Raw genomic sequence first — 21,149 nt, forward strand, 5'->3', positions numbered from 1 at the left:
GAGGGAACCATACTGGTCTGAGGTATCAAATAAGACCTCTTAGCACTTAAGTCTTAAAGGAGGAGAGGGATTCTAAGAGGTGGAAGTGAGGAGGGAATGCCCTGTAAGCATGAGTGGCAGCCTGGACAAAGGCATGGAAATAGAAAATGGAAAGTAATGTCTGAGGAAAAGTTAGAATATAAGATGCAAGAAAGAGGAGAAACGTACAAAATGGGCATAATAATAGCCGCTACATTCCACGGTTGTGAGAATCAATTGAGATATTTTTTTTAACAGTGCTTAGCACAGTGCTTGGCATATAGTAAGTGTTTAATAAATACTTATTTTCTTCTTCATGATAAAAAAAGAAAAGGAGGAAAATATGAAGAGTCTGGGAAGGTATTCTTGGAGTCAGATTGGGAGAGGGCTTTAAATGCTAAAATGAGGATTTTTTTTGTTTTATTGTAGAGGCAATAGGGAACCACTGAAGCTTTTTGAGTAGGGCAGGGATGTTGTTAAACCTATGCTTTGGAACTATTACTTTGACTAGGGTTTTCTAGGTAACTTTCAATAACCCAGAAGACTCAGTGAACCAGAACACTTCACTCCCTATGGGTCTTTATTATTATGACAAATATAAAAAAATACAATGCCTGTTACCCTTTGCTTTGAACAATGCTCATGTAACTTATAAGCATAAGTTCTAATTTCCCCCTCTTACAAAGCTAAATAGGAACAAATAGAAAAATTTACCTTGGCAATATTCTTAGTTCCACCCCAAAACTAATTTTAATGTTAAAATTGATCACAATCTAATGACTGAGGTAGATAGGTGTTGCAGTGGATAGTGTGTTGGATCTAGAGTCAGAAAGACCTGAATTTGAATCCTGCCCCAGGAATTTATCTGTGTGAACTTAGACATGTCTCTTAACCTCTGTCTACTTCAGGTTCCTCATCTGTAAAATGGGAATAATAATAGCATCTGCCTTCCAGGGTGACTGTGAAGATTAAATGTGATATATATCTATATGTGATATATGTAAAATGCTTTGCAGACCTTAAAGTGCAATATAAATACTATTTGATAATTTAGTTAATAGCTAAATGCTATTATTATTATATTACATTATATGATGTTAAATAATGTTATATGATATTATATTAATATTGCTAATTCTATTAATGGCTAAATGCTATTATTAGTTGTTCATAGGCTATTTTCCTTGTATATTTAGAAATGATTATGAAAATAGAAAAATACCAAAGAAAGAACATTTTAAGGAATGGAGAGAAAGTTATTAATAAACATAAAAGCTAAAGTCTTCTTCTGGACATGTGCCAACTTACCAATGTTCTTGCTAATATATAGCCTTCAAAATTGAATTTGGTACTCCAGATGTGATGTGACCTTGGTCGAAAACAGCAGAATTCTCACTTTCCCTTCTACATATATCATGCATCTGCTCATACCACCCAAGCTTAAATTAGTTTCTTTGGCTGCTAAATTACGCTGCTGACTCCCTATGGGTCTTTATTGTGTTTACAGTCCACTGATCTATGCTACCTCCCAAACTATCATAACCTCCAGGGATGCTTGTGATGATATTGCATTCAATGGAGATGGCAGGCTTCCTGGGGAAAGCTGAGAAACAGGACAGCTGTTATATTTGGAACTGGAGAAGGCAAAGTGACCTTTCAGGCTTCTAATAGTGACCTTGTTGTCAGAGAGGATGCCTGCTGTTGGTCAGAGGGAGGCAGGTGGTCTCTTGACTTAATAGATATGGGTAATTCTGGGAAACTCTTTCACAGGACGGGATGGTCACAAATGAAATCAGACTTCCGACCCCCATGATTATTACTCTCTACCAAAAGGTTTATGTTATGATTAGGCTCTGATTTGAGTTGAATTAATGGAGTAGGACCTATCAATTAGAAACAAAGAATATCACCTGAGCCATGGGCAAAGATATTTCAGAAGTAATGGGGAATGAAATTCAGAAATAGGAGTTCTTTAAGTATCCCAGAGAACAATCAAAGGACTTTTATATTTTATATTCTTCAAAATGAAAATAGAGATATTTGGGATTTATTTATAAAAGGATGGGAAGAATAAGGCAGTTTCCCCCTTCCTTCCTTCCTTCCTTCCTTCCTTCCTTCCCTCCTTCCTTCCTTCCCTCCTTCCTTCCTTCCTTCCTTCCTTCCTTCCTTCCTTCTTTCCTTCCTTCCTTCCTTCTTTCCTTCCTTCCTTCCTTCTTTCCTACTTCCCTCTCTCCCTTCTTCCTTCCTCCTTCCCTCCTTCCCTTCTTCCCTCCTTCTTTCCTTCATCCTTCCCTCCCTCCTTCCCTTCTTCCTGCCTTCCTGCCTTCCCTTTCCTCCCTTTCCTCCTTTCCTTATTCCTTCTCATCAGATGTATGCTGGATCCAGTTCATATTGGCTCACAAGAATCCATTGTTAAATTTTTAGTGTGAGCATTTATAACTCAGAAATTATGAAATGCTACAAATCAGGGTTTGATTTATTGTTTTGTTAATTGTCTAGCCATAGCAAAGAGATGGAGAAAATGTTTGTAATGCAGATTAATTTAAAAATGTGTCATGTATAAGTTTTCCACCTCTAGAAAGCCAGTTAAGTATTTACCAGCATACCCCTTTCTCTATTTAAGAAGATATGAGTACAACAAAGTACAAGTACATTGTTATATTATATTATGTCACATTATGTTATATGATGTTAAATCATATTATATCATAATATATTAATATTATTAATTACATTTAATAGCTAAATGGGATTATTATTTGTTCATGGGCAGTACTACAAAGTTGCAAGTACTGCTTGGAACTGCACTCATGCTCAATCAGAGATGGCCAATGGGCCCGACTCAGATTTTCTACATGGTTGTCTCAATACACATATAAGTGAGAATCAGAGGAGATGATGTATATGAAAGTGTTTTATAATTGAAAAAGCTGATGTATAGATCCTCAGGGACCAAGAGTCCTCACATTAATGATCAAATCTGTGATTATTGTCTGATTACCTTGGCCAAGGTACTTTATCTCTCTGTTTTTCAGTTTTCATATATATGTGAATATATATGTATTTGAATATATGCATATGTATATGTGCATATACATGTACCTATATAAACACATATGATAGAGTTATGCTAGATTACAGGTTCTTTTTTTTAAACCTTTCTTATCTTCTATTTTAGAAGTGGTACTGGATATTGATATCAAGGCAAAAGAGCAGTGATGGGCAAACTACAGCCAGTGGGCCAGATGTGGCCCCCTGAAATGTTCTATCCAGCCACGGGACATTATTCCTAATCTGATAAATACAATGAGTAGGATACAATACAATGAAACTTTGAAAGAGTTGCCTTAGAAACAGACTGACAAATGAGCATTTCCTTTCCTTTGGCCCCATCTTTAAAAAGTTTGCCCATCACTGGGCTAGGCAATGGGGGTTAAGTGACTTGCCCAGATTTATACAGTTAGGAAGTATTTGAGGCCAGATTTGAATCCAGGACCTTCCATCTCCAGGCCTGGCTTTCTATTTACTGAACCACTAGCTGTCCCTAGATTACAGGTTCTTAACCGTTGGTTTTTTTTTTTTTTTTTTTTTTTTTGTTTTGGTGGCATGGATGCTTTTGGCAGTCTGGTGAAGCCTATGGATCCCTTCTCAGAATAATGCATTTAAATGTAAAAAATAAAGTGTATACATTACAAAGGATTATATTGAAATACAATAATCAAAATATCAAAGAGAAGTTGACATTTACTAGATTAACAGATCTTGGATTAGATCATCTCTAAGATCCCTTTGAAGCCTCGATACACATTTATTAAGCACTTACTAGATGCCTGGTACTATGCTAGGTGTTGAAGATACAAAGATAAAAATGAAATAATCCCTGCTCTCAAGGAGCTTATGTTATTCTTTTCTGGGCAGAAACACACCCACAGATGTTTCTGCATAAACATAAAATAACTTTAGGTTGAAGAGCAAACACTCACAAAGGTGGAAATCAGTAAATAGAAATATATAACTCTGTGGAGGAGTAATCTGGCTCATTAAGTTTTGAGAACTGACAATAAAAATAATGGCAGAATACAGCTGCAAATCTTTGATTTGAGGTCTAGCAACCCAGGCTGAGTAGAGGACATGTCTGCACATTCTGAGTAGCTGCTTTGATGACTTACGGTGCCATGGGTTTTTATCATTGCACCTCTGGGATTGTGTGGATCTTGGTTTCCTCATCTGTAAAAATATAAATGGTACTTACTACTCAATACTTAGTAAGGGCTTTGAAATCTTTTGGTGAGAGGTCTTGGATACATTTCAAGATTCTATCTTTTAGTTCTTTTTCTTCCTCAAGAGAAAGTTACACTATGTAGGGACTCCTGAATATCTTGGAGCAAGATAGGAGGGGGATCCCTAAGGATTCCCCTAAATCCTCTACATAATAGTTTGCTAACCCTATTTTGTGCCTAATGTGTTTTGTTACTAGCTCCTTTTTCCCGGTGTGCATTTTAATGGCTCCTTTAGAGGCATTACTGTATATTTTGAGACTCCATAATGGACCATATTCCACTTTCAGCCATGCCTGAGCAATTCCCACTGGCTCTTAAGTAATGAGGGGCTAGGATTGAACTCATTAATAGTAGGATTATGGTAGGATATGTGGAACCCACTCTAGTGCATGCATCTAAAATACAGCCAAAAAGTGTTTACATTCCAGACTGTCTTCCAGTGTCTATTAGGAAGATCTGAAAGACTCTCTCAGGTTATTCTTTAAAAAACATTTTTAAAATTCTTATTGTCATGCAAAACACACTTCCATATTGGCCATTGTTGTAAGAGCACACTCATACAAAATCAAACCCCCAAAATAAAACTGTAAATACCCTTATGTGAAAGATAGTATGCTTTGATCTGCCTCCATCTGACTCAACAGTTCTTTCTCTAGAGGTGAATAGCATTCACCATCGTAAGCCTTTCAGAATTGTCCCAGCTCATTGCATTGTGCTCTTAGATTATTCTAAGGCAGTAGTTCCCAAACTTTTTTGGCCTGCCACCCCCTTTCCAGAAAAAAATCTTACTTAGCTCCCTGGAAATTAATTTAAAAAAATTTTAATAGCAATTAATAGGAAAGATAAATGCACCTGTGGCCATCACTGCCTCCCTGGATTGCTGCAGCACCCACCAGGTGGTGGTGGCACCCACTTTGGGAATCACTGTTCTAAAGGCATCAAAACATCTCATAGGTTGCTAGTTCCTAACCCACGAATAAGAGTTAGCACTTTCTTATGTGACTTAATACTCCCCTTTCTCTCCTCCTTTCCCAACCTCCCCTCCAAAAAAAAAAGAAAATATGAGGGCCATGATGATCTCCCAGGTATGTTCTAGCTCTAACATTTTATGATTCTTTGATTGCTACTAACAATACACAACAGAAAACTGCCACTGAAATCTGCTAAAAAGGCTACAGGCTGTCTGATGATGTACCTACTGCAAAAAAATGAAAACTGGTAAAACCAATACATTCTTTAGGAGGGTGATTGGTTGTGGGACCCACTTGACATGAAGCTTTAGGTCAAGCCTAAACCCTAGCATCTTCTCAGAGCCAGTACTCAGAGCTTATAGGAACAAGTTTATCAGCAGCATCTTTGACCTACGGACATGAAATAATAAGATAAAGTCAACAGAGGTAGGGTTTGGAGATTCTACAAGTTGGGAAGTTATAGTCAATGGACTACACACATACACATACCCACATGTTGTATTTAGAGACAAAGAGAAAGATGTCAGAGAAATGTATAAGGGTTTGTCTCAAAATAATTATAACTCTAATATTTATAAAATGATTTTCCATTATTATTTAAGTATTGAGTTAAAATAGGGCAATGACAACTGGGATGGGGGAGTGAGTTATATATGAATATTTCTTTAATAATGTTTTGAAACTGGGGAATCACTAAATAAAATGTGGTATCATATATGAATGTAGTGAAGTATTATTGTGCTGCAATTAGTGATAAAAATGAAGAATACAGAAAAAACAAGGGAAGACCTTTGAATGGATTCAGTGAGGTAAGCTGAACAATGAAAACAATATACACAGTGACTAAAATAATGCAAATGGAAACCACCCCAAACAACTGAATTCTGGGTAATAATAAGGATCAAATTTGGTTCCAAAGAAGAAAAGAAAATATACTCCACCTTTCTTTGCAGAGGTGGGAGTTAATGAATGTAAAACATTGCATATACTGTTAGGCTCAGGTGATTTGCTGCTTAGTAGTTTTTTTGAACTATTTCTTTCCCCTTCTTTCTTATTCTTTATTATAAGGAATGGCTTGCCAGCTAGGAGAATAGGCAAAATACATTTGAAAATATGTATCTGCATCAGCTCTAGATCATTGAGTGCCTTTGCCTTGTCACCCCTTAGCTCCAGAGACTTTCCAGAGATTTCTGTTTCAGCCACACATTTGTAGCCTCTGTCTTGCCCCAGATCCTTCTCCAGTGCTCTGGAGGTCTTTCTCAGATCAGATACACTCCCAATTGCTAGCTCTTGCTTCCTGTGGGGTATCCCCCAGGTCATATCATCACTAGCTCTTTCATGTTGTGTCTGGCCTTCAATGCCTCTCAGAACTCAACATCTCCACCTGCTATAAGGTTGGATCTTGAGAGATAATGGTTTTGAATAGACTAATCACTTGCTTCCCTCATTAGGACTTTATTCCATCCCCTAATATGCTGATTGAACTCCTTCCTTAATGGCAGTTAACATACTACCATCCTATTATACTGTCTCCATTACAATTATTCTAAAACCCAGGTTGCCATTCTACAAACTAAATTCCTCATCCCTTATTGCCTGTTTACTTACTCCCATCTGCCTCAGTCCTCTCCTTCCCACTAGTTTTCCCTCCCCAACTTTGCCTTCTTCTTCCACTGTGCTCTCTGGAATGACTTGCTCCATAGAGAACAAATTTACTTTTATCTTAATCCTTTTCTTTTCTATGCCCACCACTTCTGTCTCACACTAAGACCATCCAGGATATCTCAGTGATTTCAAGTGCCTCGTTACCAGTCTTCCTCTTCATCCCAACTCTTGCCCTCAAATTTGGAGACTTCAATATTCATACTAATACTTCTTCCAACACCGTAACTCCCCATTTCTTGGTATACTGAATTCCTTCTTCTTCTATTCCACTTTAGCTACATAGATAGATGGTCATACCATTGGTCTTGCCTAACCCATGGGTTCTGCTTCTATAGTTGTGACTTCTGAAATTTTTTTATCTGATCATAATCTTTTATCATTCCATCTTTCCTTTACAACTTTCTTGCTTTTTATCCACAAGATGACTTTTGATTCCTTCACTACTTTGTTGTTTCCCAGACCATCACCCCATATACTGGCCATACTCTTCTTTCTTCCCTGTCTTGACCCCATGTTGAACCAGTTTAACTCCTTTGGAGTCCCTTGACCCCTTATCCTTACACTGATAGTGCCTTTCTAAGCCCCCCCCAATAGATTATTCCCATTATCCCTTGAATTATGTTATAATCATATGCTGGTGAATGGAACTGGAAAAAATAATAAAACATAACTGGGTCCACTACAAATTTCCATTACGTAAAATTTAATCGGACTCTTCACTGTATATCAAAGCAATCTCTTTACATCTCCCTACTAGATGCAGTATCACAACAGAGACTATGCTAAACCTTTTTTCCCCTCCTCAAGTTTCTGATGGTATTCTCATTCCTACCTTCTATAAGAAGTACATGAATTTCTGGGCCATCATTCTGAGCTGAAGATCCAAACTTTAATTGTGGTAAACTAAAACTAGAGATCTTATTATGCCCATTCTGGGGCAAAGACTCCCTTTAGATGTTAAACAGTGTGCTTTGTAGGTTTTTGCTTGTTAATAAAGCAGAAGGTACATAGTATGTTAAGAAACATGCTATAGCGTTTGATAATAAGAATTTGGAACATCTGATGCAAAGTCATAAATTCCAGTACAAGGTTAAGATGGAGAAAATTTAATTAATCCTCTAGAACTATCATACTGTTTCTGGGAGGGGATAGGTCAAAGTAACCTTTCTTGGGCATAATACTCTATGGACTGTATAGTTGGCATGAATCTTTACAGGATCAAACAACACTTGGACATACCAAGGTTGTTTTCATATGATCTCAATGAGCACAGCCCCTTCTGCATGGGTTTCATGCAGATAACCACACAGACCTAAAATTTGTATTCCTCCAACAGAAGCTCTTAATCTTGCTGTAATATTCTAATATAATGAAATATATATTTTCTAATACTGGAGTTAATATTCTATTATAGTTAATATACAATTAGTGTGATAACTGGTCTAACTCTTTTTAAAAATCATACTTGCAGTTATCTACCTAAAGGATTATAAGTGATCATTTGGTTGATGATCGATAATATAGTAGCTATAAAAAACAAATTTCCTTTCACTTTTCAGTCTAAAACTATGCCGCATATTTTACTAAAAATTTCAGGACATCTGTGAGGGAGTAACTCTTTCTCCCATTTTTCTTATCTCACATTACTCAGTTGTCTTCTTCCATCTTCTCCATCATCCAGGTTTCACATGAAGAGACTAGCTTTCTCCTCTTTGTGGACCCTTGATCCCATTCCATCCCATTCCATCTTCTCCAGCAGATTGTCTGCTCTCTCATTTCCACTCTTAGTAATTTTCAAGATCACCTGATTTCTTGTATACATCCTCTTCTCTCCTCTCAGACAGCAGCTGGATTTCATCACCTCACACCTCTTCTATTGCAATAGCTTGATGGTTGATCTCATGCATCAAGTCTTTCCCCTTTCTGTCCCTTCTACTCTACTCAGCTGCCAACGTGATCTCACTACAGAGCAGATCTTACCATGTCATCCTCTGTCCTCTTCTATTCATTAAACACCACTGACTGTTATCTTGAGGATTAAATATAAAATCCTCTGTTTGGCCCTTCACCACCTGGCCTTTTCCTACATTTCCAGTATTAAAACCCCCCCCAAAAAACCTTACCTTCCATCTCAGAATCAATACTTTGCATTAGTTCTAAGGCAGAAGAGTTTAGGGCTAGGCAATAGGAGTTAAGTGACTTGACCAGTGTCACACAGTTAGGCAGGATCTGAGACCATATTTGAACCCAGGACCTCCTGTTTCTAGGCCTGGCTCTTGATCCACTGAGCCACCTAGCTTCCCCTCATTTCCAGTCTTCTTAAACTATTCTCCCCTCTTTATGCTCTATGATTTAGTGACAGTGAACCTCCTGATGTTCTTTGTACATGACACTCTATCTCCTGACTCCGTGCTTTTTATTTTTATTAAAAAAAACAACAACCTTACCTTCCATCTTAGAATCAATACTATATATTGGTTCTAAAGCAGAAGAATGGGAAAAACTAGGCAATGAGGGTTAAGTGCCTTTTGCTCAGACTATCTTCCATTCACATTGTCTATATCTTATATTTACATAGTTATATGTATGCCTACTTTCATTTGAATGTGAGATCCTTGAGAGTAAGGATTGTATTTTTTGCTTTTCTTTGTAATCCAATTCAATTAGAAAAATGTCAGGTACACTGTTAGGTACATAATAACTGTTGTTGAGTAGCTGAATATAATAAAAACTATGTAAAGATGAAAGATATTGACACATTAGATTTCTTCCCCTAAAGTATAGCTTCAAATACCGTGACGTAGCTATAGATTAATGGATGAAAAATAGTAGGTGTCAGGACAACTTGGAAATTGATCAGGAATAGAATGGTTCTTTCCCAGCAAAAACATTTAAAAAGACTTCAGGTTGAGAGGGCATGGGGCTATCAGCAATGTGAAACAGCAGATGCTCAAATATTCATAACAAAAAAATCCAGTGATACTTTTTATATGTTTACTAAAAAAAGTTTATATTTAATAAATCATTTTTTATAGTTAATGCAGGAGTGCATGGGGTGTGCAGGGAGAACTAGCACCTCTGGTGTAAGGACTTATTAAGCCTTTTCAGGGCTGTTCACCTACCTTTGTGGTTTATCTTTCACCCTCCTCTCACCTGTGGCTCCAAGAAGCTGTAGTGTGTGCAGTGGCCACAATCCAGTAAAACCGTCTCAGCAGATGAGCTCAATCAGGCTGAGAGTAACAGACAGATCTCAAATTTGTCAGTGTCTTAGGAGTGGATGTCTACCCCAAACTTGGGAAGACTTACCCTGGTGGAATGGGTGGATAAGAACAATTTGTTCCAAGGGCCATGGGGGCATCTGAAGCAGACACTATGGAGCACTTAGAGCTTGGTTAGACACTGAGGATGCCAAGGTCACCATTGCATCCTGGGTCCTCGCCAGTCGTCCTGACTTTTGTCTTGCTCCTGGACTTTTGATGACTCTGGAAGACAGTGAGGCTGACAATTTCGTGCAACTCTGCTTCACTTTAAATTCTTGAACAAGTTGAGACATCACCCTGTGATATCATTGGTCCTTTTCAAAAACAAAGGACAAACAATACAGTTACTGCCATATATTTCCAGGAAATGACCATCAGCAATAATCATTTTCAAATATGAAGGACCATGATATACACAGAGCATCTCTATCCCACATGTTATAGGCACAAGACTACATATGTGGCAGAATTTTTGGTAAATATTCCTGTGGTAGTCAGTGAAGAAGCATTTGTGGCACCAATCACAATCACATAGAGAAAGGTGTGTGTGTGTGTGTGTGTGTGTGTGTGTGTGTGTGTGTGTGTGTGTGTATTACAAGGTAGAATAATACCTTTCCTGTGCTTTTGAAAAAAAACATGTCAAATTTCTCCCCATCAGCATTCCACTTAGCTTGTAAGCTTATATTGGGTTGAAAGGTTATCAAGAAGTATGTTCTAATATTTCTTCATAAATGACTAACATGCAAAATCTAATTTATTAATTAGCTCTGAGCCACCCCTAAGCTAGGATTTAATTCCAGAGAAATCTCTTTTTCCCAAAGCTTTCTCTTCTCTATCAGTCTCAAACTCTGGTCTCATAAGTTCAGATAAACATTCATGTTTCTGTCTATATAATAGTAACTTATTAAAGATAACATAATGCAAAGATATAAATGAATATTTCACCAATACATCAGCCCTGAGAAGGGTCACCAACAGTCACCTTTTGAGGGATATGTTGGTAAATATTGAACAATCTAGTTCTCTGAAAAAAAAAGTTTGCATAAGGACTTTTAAGTTTAATCTGCTTTATTGGCATTTTTCCATTACTTTCTTAAGTCTAGAAATGAACAAAACAATAAAATAAGCCCTGATTTGTGGCATTTGGTAATTTCTAGGGAGTAAATGCTTATGCTGAAAAATTTAACAAATGATTTCAGTTGGCTCTAGTACACCCCTTTCTTTAAACATTGACTGTAGTTGTTGACTTCTCCATAACACAGGCACCACAGTCCAACAATAATTCTCTCAGGATGGCAGTTAAAAGTCTTATCAAGGATGCCTTCCCCATGATCTTTTCCTTAATAAGAGCTAAATTCAGTTCTCTAAACATGTCTGTTCAATATCTCTTAAAGATGAGTGCTAATTCTCAGGAAAGTTCTCTTAGTTTTCTAACAGTCTCATTCAAATCCTTTCTCTGTCAGTTAACTTACTTGATCTCTCACAGAGATCAGTTAATTGTATATCTTTGCACTCTCTCACACTTTTGTTAAACCAGTAGTCCTCAAAATTTTATTCCCTCTCTTTTAATGGTACAGTTGTAATATTCAAAGTCTTTATTAGGGGGCCTATTTAAACTGTAATTAAAGACATTCCTTGAGTGAGACTTTCAGAGTCTTCTGACTACTCTAGTTTATGCTTGGGTTAGGGTGTCCAACTGTTCTCAGCTGTGGGCATGTAGCCCACATGTAGATTAGGAATCCAAATATGTGTGGACTGCATGATTTATTTTGGCAGTTCCATGAAGTACTACATTAAAATTTGATATAGTTTATATTATTTTCATTTGTGAATATATCTCCATTTATTCTTCTACTCAACAAGCTATTCTTGCAAAAAAATTCTAAAAGGAGAAAAAAGGCAGTTCAGTAAAACCAATGAACACATTAACTGAGCATGATTGTGTATGAAGTATTTTGTACCTATTGTCCCTTACCTCTGCAAAGAAGAGAAGGAGGTACATTTTTATCAGTTCTACTCCAGGACTAAGATTCTTGGTTATTATAATTGCATGGTGTTCAGCTTTGGATTTTTTTTTTTTGTTATTTGCATTTACACTGGTGTGGTTGTGTATATTGTTTTCTTGGTTTTACCTATTTCATTATTGCGGTAGTTCATCTAATTATTTGATGCTTTTCTGAGTGCTTCATATTTTTATCTTTTATAGGACAGAGTTGTAGGAAAATCCCTGGTAATTTAGATTTGACACTGGAAAGAAAGGAGACCTTCATTGGTCATGTAAGTAAACCTGAGGAGCTTCATTTAGCTATTACAGGAGAAGGCTACTTGGCAAGGATATTGAGTGAGCAACATCTATTGATTCAGTCATATGCAGCTCTCTTGTCCCTGTGGTGCCCACCAAGGACCTCACTCCTTCCCACTTCTCCATCCTCAATGCATGAGAATGAAACTCATGCTCCTTTTGTCTTTTTGTATTCAAGTAACAGAAAGCCCAGTCCAAAACCTGAGCCTCAGTTCCTTGAATCAGTTGAATCTTGAGGACAATTTCATTAACTTTTTTTTTTAAACCCTTGTACTTCGGTGTATTGTCTCATAGGTGGAAGATTGGTAAGGGTGGGCAATGGGGGTCAAGTGACTTGCCCAGGGTCACACAACTGGGAAGTGGCTGAGGCCGGGTTTGAACCTAGGACCTCCCGTCTCTAGGCCTGACTCTCACTCCACTGAGCTACCCAGCTGCCCCCAATTTCATTAACTTTTAAGGAAAAAACTAGCCTAACCAGCATGGAGTGAAGTCTTAGGATATTGTACCCATCGCATAAATGTTTCTGTACATTCTTGTACCACAATTTGCTTATTTATTTCCTAATTGATGAACACGTGCTTTGTTTCCAGCAAAAACTTCCACAAATTGCTCCTTTGAATTTTCTGATCTATATGGAACTATTCTTTTTGTTTTTAATTTTAATTTTAATTGTAATACAGGCTTAGCAGTAATCAGAAGTATTGACATTTTAGCTACTTTCTTAGTGTAATTCTAAATTGCTTTCTAGTGGGCCTATTCATATTGGTGCTATCATCTTGTCATTATTGCCAAAATGCTTTGCCAAGAAAAAAGTAAATTTGCTGAATGTGAGGTAAAACCCTAGAGTTATCTTGATGTTCATTTTTCTTATTATTTCTAGTAACTTGGAACAATCTTTTATATAGTTTATCAATGGTGTGGAGTTATTATTTTGAGAACCGTTTGTTCATATCATTTGATAACTTATTGATTAGGGAAATGTTTTTGGCTTTATATATTTTTATCTTGTATATCATACCCATAGCAAATGTATTTGGTGAAAATACTTATTTTCCCCATCAATTCCTCTTCTTTTCCTATGTGCAGTGATTTTGTTTGTGTAAAACCTTTTAAATTTAATATGATCAAGAAATCTATTTTATCTTTTGTGATCTATCTGGAATCAGGAAGAAGCATGTGACTTCAAATCCAGCCTCAGACAATTACTAGTTGTGTGAGCAAGTCACTTAATTCCTGTATGCCTCACTTTCTTCATATATAAAATGGTGATAATACTTCAGGATTATACCTTAGATCAGTGATGGGCAAACTACAACTAGAGGGCTAGATACTGAATGTTCTGTCCGGCCCTGCAACGTTATTCCTAATCTGACGAATACAATGAGTAGGATACAGTACAATGAAACTTTGAAAGAGTTGCTTTAGAAACAGACTGACAGATGAGCATTTCCTTTCTTTTGGTCCCCTCTTTAAAAAGTTTGCCCATCACTGCCTTAGATAACACCTCATTTACTTCAGGAGTTATCTACATCATTTGAAGCTTGGGCCATTGTCTATTTTGATCAAAGAGTTTGGTCAATAATGTGGTTAAATTGGCCCCACTAGTGATAGTCTGCAGTAAAAACTGTGGGGTTCTTGACTTGTACCCAAAGTCACCTGTGATGCTATCTGTATACCATTCCAAAGCACTTTAGAGTTGCAAGGAAGTTCAGAGATCATCTTCATTTACCACCCAGAATTGAAGTGGTGATAAAATGAGATAATATTTGCAAAGTGTTACAAACCTTAAAACACTATAGAAATGTTAATTATTATTATTTTTTGGTTAAGAACTCTTCCCCAGTCATAGTGTTAAAAGTATGGTCCTAGTCTCTTAAATTTTTTAAAGAAAACACTGTGACCTTTTATATTAATATCACATCTGGATTTTGAGATCATTATGGTGTATGGTATAAGATGCTGGTGTAAATCTAGTTACTGAAAACTTCTTTCCAGTTTTCCCAGTGTTTATTTTAACAATAGAGCATGCTTTCTTCCAATTAATTTATTTTTTCAAGTTTATTGAGTATTCGATCATTGAGTTTGATGGTTTCTGATTCTTCCTTATTTATTTTTCTAATTTTTAGTCAAGACCAAATCTCTGTCATGATTATAGCTTTATAATATAACTTGAGATCTGGAACCCTTTTCATTTCACATCTTTTTTTATTATTTTTCCTAAGATTCTTGTTCTTATGTTATTATCTTTCTTGCCTGGCTCTTTAGAACACTCATTTCATAGTTTGACTGACATGATACTCTAAATCTGAAAATTATTTTAGGAAGTAGTAATTTTTATTATATTAGCATTACTAAACCATGAGCAATGAATAACCTTCAAATTATTTAGGAGAATTTGTTCAAGAGAATACATATTCATAAAGCCAACATTATTAAAGATATTTTGAATAGACAGAACTTTAGAGACATTGTGACATAGTGAATAGAGAAGATTGCCAGTCTTGGGATCAAAAATACCTGAGTTTGAATCTTGCCTTAAGTTCTTATTAGCTATGTTATTCTAAACTCCAAGCCTTGGTTTCCTTATTTATAAAATGGGGGCAATCATAACGATTGCATTTACCCTAGGAGCTATCTACCTCATTTGAAGTTTGGGCCATTGTCCATTTATGATCAAAGAGTTTATTCAGTAATTTGGTTAAATTGGCCCCATTAGTGATAGTCTGTAGCAAAAACTGTGGGGTTCTTGACTTGTACCCAAAGTCACCTGTGATGATATCTGTGCATCATTCCAAAGCACTTTAGCATTGCAAAGAAGCTCAGAGATCATCTTCATCTCAATCTCTACTTCTCCCTTGTTAGGCTCTTCTCTAGCATTCTCTTTAACTCTTTCATTAATGAACCAATAAAGTTTAATAAGTGTCTACTATGTGCTTTTGCTTTTCTTTTTCAGTCATTTTAGTTGTGTCTGACTCTTCATGGTCCCATTGGGGTTTTCTTTTCTTTTTTAAAAAGATATTTTATTTTCCCAATTATATGTAATAACAATTTGCCACATATCTTCCCTTCTTCCTTTCCTTCTTTTCTGACTCCTGGAAATATATTTGGAATTTTCTTGGTAGATATACTGGAGTAGTTTGCCATCTTCCTATTCAATCCACTCATATACTAGGGACTTGGCTAATCACTAGGGATACAAAAGGCAAAAGAAAGTTGTTGCCCTTGAGAAGCTCACAGCCTAAGGGGGAAGTCAACACACAAATAGAAGCTGAAAAATGGAGGTGAGCGGAAGAAGGGTGATTTTGGGACATGATGAAGTCTAGAGAAGAACATCAGAATGTAGCAGGGTGAAAGTGTGAGGGGAATAAAGAGATGGCTGCCTTATGGGCCCTTCTTAAATGGAGGATCTAGGAGGAGTTCTCTGGTGTTCCACCTAGTTCTTCATCCTCTAGCCTCTCCATTAGGGGGATGAAGGTGATGAAAGGTTAGAGGTTCAGGGAGTACAGAGAGATATGAGTTTCAGGGTTGACGTGATTTTATAGGATGATGAGATTCTGATGAAGTCCAGGAGGGCAGCCTAATGGGAAATTAAGAGGAACTTAACTGGGAATGCTCTACTTTTGGAGGAGTCTATTTCATGATCAGATAGTTCTAAAAAGCTAGAAAGTCCTTAATTAATTGACTTAACTTTTGTCTTCTTGTAAACTCCATTCATTCCTTGAAGATCTCTTTAGAACCATGTCGAATCCATCCTCTTCATAGCTGCCCATCATGTATTTAAATAGAATAAAATAATTCTATTTCCCCTAAATCTTTTCCCACTTATGAGTTGACTGTTTCTTAAACCATGTGACAAGGCTTCCAATCCCTTTTCCATCTGTGAGGGATCTGGCCCTAGGACTTAAGTTTTGTTGAATAATGGCCAATTCCCTGGGTCACTAGCTCCTTTCTTGAATGGCTTTCAGGAGACTTTACCCTTTTTCACTTTAACTAATTTAGACATTTTTCAAAAGCTTGATTAATCAAAATGTAGGTCAAACTTTCAGCCCTCACCTTCTTGGTCCTTGGGCCTGCTTCACTCTCTGGGTTCAAAAATATCTGCCAGGCACAAAGCCTTACCTCCCTCAGTTGCTGCCCCCATAGCTGAGTGTCTGAACCTAGCACTTGCTCCCTTTTCCTCCTTTACACCATATATGTTTGACCAAAAGAGCATTTACAAAGGAGAAAGGGAATATATACATTAAAATAATAGAATAAGATTGGTTGCTGTTCAGTTGTTTCTGACTCTTTGTAGCCCTGTGAATCATAACATACCAATACTGTCTATGGGATTTTCTTGGCAAAGATACTGGAATGATCTGCTATTTTCTTCTCCATTGGATTAAAGCTAACAGAAGTCTAGTGACTTATCAAGAGTCACAGAGCTAGTAATTTTCTGAGCCTGGATTTGAACTTAATTCTTCCTGACCCCAGGTCCAGCAAAAGCACTCTTATCTACTGTACTACCTAACTGCCTAGAATAGGGTTCAGAAGCAGTATAAATAGTTTACAGTTGGATTTGGAGTAAGGAAGTCCTAGGTTCAAATCCTGGCTCTGACACTTGCTCAGACCTCACTAAACCTCAGTTTCCTCATCTGTAAAATGAGGATAATACCTGTAGGAAAAAATGAGAGAAAAAGAATTTTCCAATGTTAAATTGCTATTTAAATGTTAGCAATTATTATTAAGATAATCAGAGATATATATGAAAGAAAACTACCTCATTCCAAGGCAAATAGTATCTTAGTTTGTCAATTTAATCTTTAACTGTCTTTTAATCTTTAACAGTTCTCCAGATGTAGCTTGGTCATGATTCCTCCTGAGATTCACATTTGGAGTTCTTCCCCCCTCCCTCAAACCCCAAAATAAGAATATTCACTCCTCTCACACCTTGATAGTCTAGACTCCAGCTTATTTGTTGGCTTATAATTTAGATTTCTATTTTAATCAATCAGGAAATTCTTCAGCCTTTGGATGATTCACTTACATCCTAATGAAATTACTAAATCAGTTGTGATTAAATAAGTGAAGACTTTCCCTCCAAATAAGCGAAGACCCTAAATGTCCATATAGGGAATTTCCAAATTGGAGAACAGTAAGAAGAAAATCTACCAACACAAATTTGTTTATTGCCCAGAAAACAGAATAATTCAAGTAGAATCTGAAGTCACGCTTCTAAGATAAAAAAACAAAACAACACCCCCCTCAAAAAAAGCCCCACTGACAACAATCTTTTTTCATTATTCAATCCTGGTTGCTCTGCTGATAAAGCTATAGTGTGCCACTGTAGCACTCAAAATGTGGCACCTCAAACTGGACCTAGTACTCTTGATGTAATTTGGCTAAGGTAGAAAATAAAATGAGGCTATCACCTCTTGTTTTGGACTCTATATTTTTAATCCACAATAGATACTTATCAGTTTGCTTATTTCCTAACAATTGGATTTTCATGGAGTAATAAAGTGTGTCAGCCCATACTCCTTTAAATAAACTATTAAATCTAAATTTATGTTCTACATCTTTCCATCTCTCCTGTGGTCTCTTATCAAGAGTATCTTTTACTACCATCCTCCAACTCATTAAATAGATTTTTCTATCTTTTTAATTGAGGAAAAACAGCAGTGAAAAAAGTCGGCGATGTTTTCACAGAGAAATGTTCAACACCCGTGCCTCCCCCTTTCCTTTTCTCGCTTTCTCTCTCCCTCTTCTTTCTCTCCTCCTTCTTCCTCGAAGTTAATCGCCAGCTGTATTATTTAACAGGTCTGGATGAGCTGAGGGCCTGGGCTCTGCGGGGATTCTGGTCCCTTCTTTATCACTTGAGAACAGGAGAGAGAATCCGGTTGCTTCCGACCTCAGTATGCCTTGCTTGACTCCTGCAGCCAAGGGGCGGGGGGAGGGGGGAATGCTGGGGTTTTTTCTTATGTAATAGGCTCTCGGCAATTTTCATTCAGATCTGGTTGGCTGCAAGCTGGCAGGCAGCCGGAGCTACGCCTCCAACTCAGATGAGCTCATCCATCCCCAGCTCCCAGTCTATTTATTTATTTATTTATTTTAGGAAATGGGAAACTGTGGGGTGGGGGTAGGGGTGGAAATAGAAAGAAGGGGGTGCTGAAAGGGGGAGGGAAACTACCGTAGCAAAAAAACATGTGGCTTTAACATTTAAGATCAGGCTGCCAACCCCTTTCCCTTCTTAACATTTCCCCTCGTTGAATGTAGAGACCCTTCCTGTCCTCCCCCGCTTTCTCTTTCCTTCCTTTCCTCCTCTTTTCACATCCCTTCTCCCCTTTTTCATTCCCTTTGAAGAAGACGGAGGGGGCGGGGGAAGCGGGAACAGGAAGAAATTTACCGCAATGGGTTTCACAGTTGATTCTCCTCTGGTTCAGATTTTAATTGCCAGTGGGTGTCACTGGTTAGGAATCGGCCAACGAGGGAACTCCCCTTCCCCCATCTCCCTCTCCAATTAGCAAAGGCATTCACTACCAGGCTCACTTAGCCCTGTGCCTCTGCCAGCCCCCGCCAGATACATCAGTCTAGAACCGGCTGCAAGTAATGCTCTGGCTACACGCCGAGGGGACTTTCATTCGGGATGATCTGATTCAGAAATAGAGCTACCTATACTCCTTCTCCCTGCCTTGCCTTGTCCTACCCTACAAGAGAAGGCAAGGTAACCATGCTTGACATCTGCCTCTCCTCCCAGCCCGTAAACAGCAGGAGGCAGGTGTAATTAAAGGAGCGCCAGTCCGGCTCAGAGCTTCGGAAGTCTGTCCAGCTGCTCCCTTCAGCACCTTGGAGAACTCCTGCATGTGGGAGCTCTAGAGGGCGCCTTAGCCCACAGAGCGGGTGGGAGCTACCAGTGAACCCGTCTCCCTCTCTACGGCTTGCCCAGAGGATGGACCCACCCGATCCCAGCCCTATAGGGTAGAGCAGATGGAATTGAAGCACTTTGGACGGATCTTCCCATTCTACTTGGACTGAAGCTGCGGCTTCAGACCCTGAGCCTTCTCTAGCTCATACAAGAGAGGCATGGAGGACGACGAAGAGAGAGACATAGACACATGCATTTTCTCCTTTCTGTCGGTCCAGGGTGACCTTTATCAATAGGAACAGATCAACTTCAATCTCCAGGACAGTTTCCTACTGGGCAGCTGTATGTAACCTGGGGAGAGGTGGCGATCGGCAAACTCTATCCTCATGGCTCAGAATGAAATCGTTCCTCCTGAAATGCGAGCTGCTTATTTGTTTAAGTTTATTCAAATACATTTTTCTGGCTTTTTAAAGGGAAAAGACAACTGCCTCGAAATCAGAAGCGATAGAAATTTTTTAGGTACCTATGAATAAGAGGCGCCTGCCTGCAGCAAGCTGGGACTTGAAACCCTTCTGAAGACTCTCAACTCCTGTCAGGGGAACTGGTCGCTGAGTGTAGAGCCCTTTAAACTGCTTTTCATGCATCATTTTAAATGTGTACTTTGCCTAGAGTATACTCCATTTTCTTCCTATTACCATTCCTGATAGAACCTTCTCTCCTCTCTTCTCCTCTCTCGCGCCTCCACCTCCCCCATCTTTCTCCTGGGTTCTGTGGACCTACGTAGCAGAGTTAGGGTTTGGAGCTCCCTGCAATTGCCTTGACTTTTGATTTTTTTTTTTTTTTACTTCTTCCTGGATTACAAGATTGGATGGTGCACCGTTAAGCCCAGAAACCCCGATGAGCCGCAGTGTTAGGAGGAATCCTGGTGTGAGTGTGTGTTTGTACTGTTGTGTGTGGGGGAGGGGGCAAGAAAAAAAAACAACTTTGGAGCCCCAAAGCCCCCCTTTCCTCCTCATGCAAGTTTCTTTGGAAGTCATACGATGAGGAATTCTTTTGCATATAGCTGAGGGCAAAGCCCAAACAGTACCTGGGGGAGGGGGGCAACGCTGCAACGGGAAGGGGAAATAAGATTTGCCCCCAGTATTCTCTACAATCAACGATGGCAAATGAACCGGTGATTTTGAATGTCTATGACATGGTGAGTATGAAACGGTAGGAGGTTGGGTGCATTGACAACATATATGCCCCTTGTGATTGGACACAGCCGGGCTAATAAGAGGAGCCCAGTGCAGAGTCCTGGAGAGACCAGCTGTCTGTCCGGACTGACAGACACATAGACATATTGACACGGTGCTTGGCTCCTGCTGCTCCCATCACATCTCCCAAGAATGGAAGGTAAAGCGCGCTGCTTTGACTAGTTGGTGCGCTCTTGGGGAGGGGGAGATATGATTGCCTTTCTTTGCAGGCAGCTCAGGCTTCCAAGAGATGCAGGCGTCTCTGGTTCTTCAAGCTGAGCCACTTTGCCCTTGAATTTCAAGAAGAGGTAGAGCCCAGGAGGCGAGGAGAACTCAAGTTCTTGTAAGGAAGAGCAATTATTTAGGAATCTTAAAAGGAGACTTCCAGTGTGGGGTGTACTTTGACTTTGGAATGTAGAATCAAGATCTCCAGAGTCAGTTAAAGGTGCCTGCAGTGTGTCATGAATTCTTCAACCAAATGCAAAATTCTGTAAAATTCACAACTCAGAGAAAAAGTTCAATTCTCCCTTAACCTCCAACTCCTGCTCCATTTTCTCTTGACATTCAATTATAA

At 38.4% G+C, this 21,149-nt stretch overlaps 1 protein-coding gene across 1 annotated transcript in view; it reads left to right on the forward strand.

Moving 5' to 3' along the window:
- Nucleotides 1-20,499: 20,499 nt before the first annotated feature.
- LOC123234000 (deubiquitinase DESI2-like) overlaps nucleotides 20,500-21,149 on the forward strand; it is a 94,587-nt gene continuing 93,937 nt past the window's right edge. Inside the window, exon 1 of the mRNA XM_044659967.1 lies at nucleotides 20,500-20,538. Coding sequence (XP_044515902.1) covers nucleotides 20,500-20,538 — 39 coding nt within the window. The remainder of the gene's footprint in view (nucleotides 20,539-21,149) is intronic.

The sequence above is a fragment of the Gracilinanus agilis genome, chromosome 2 (assembly GCF_016433145.1).
Source record: "Gracilinanus agilis isolate LMUSP501 chromosome 2, AgileGrace, whole genome shotgun sequence".
In the NCBI taxonomy this organism is placed as follows: Eukaryota; Metazoa; Chordata; class Mammalia; order Didelphimorphia; family Didelphidae; genus Gracilinanus; species Gracilinanus agilis.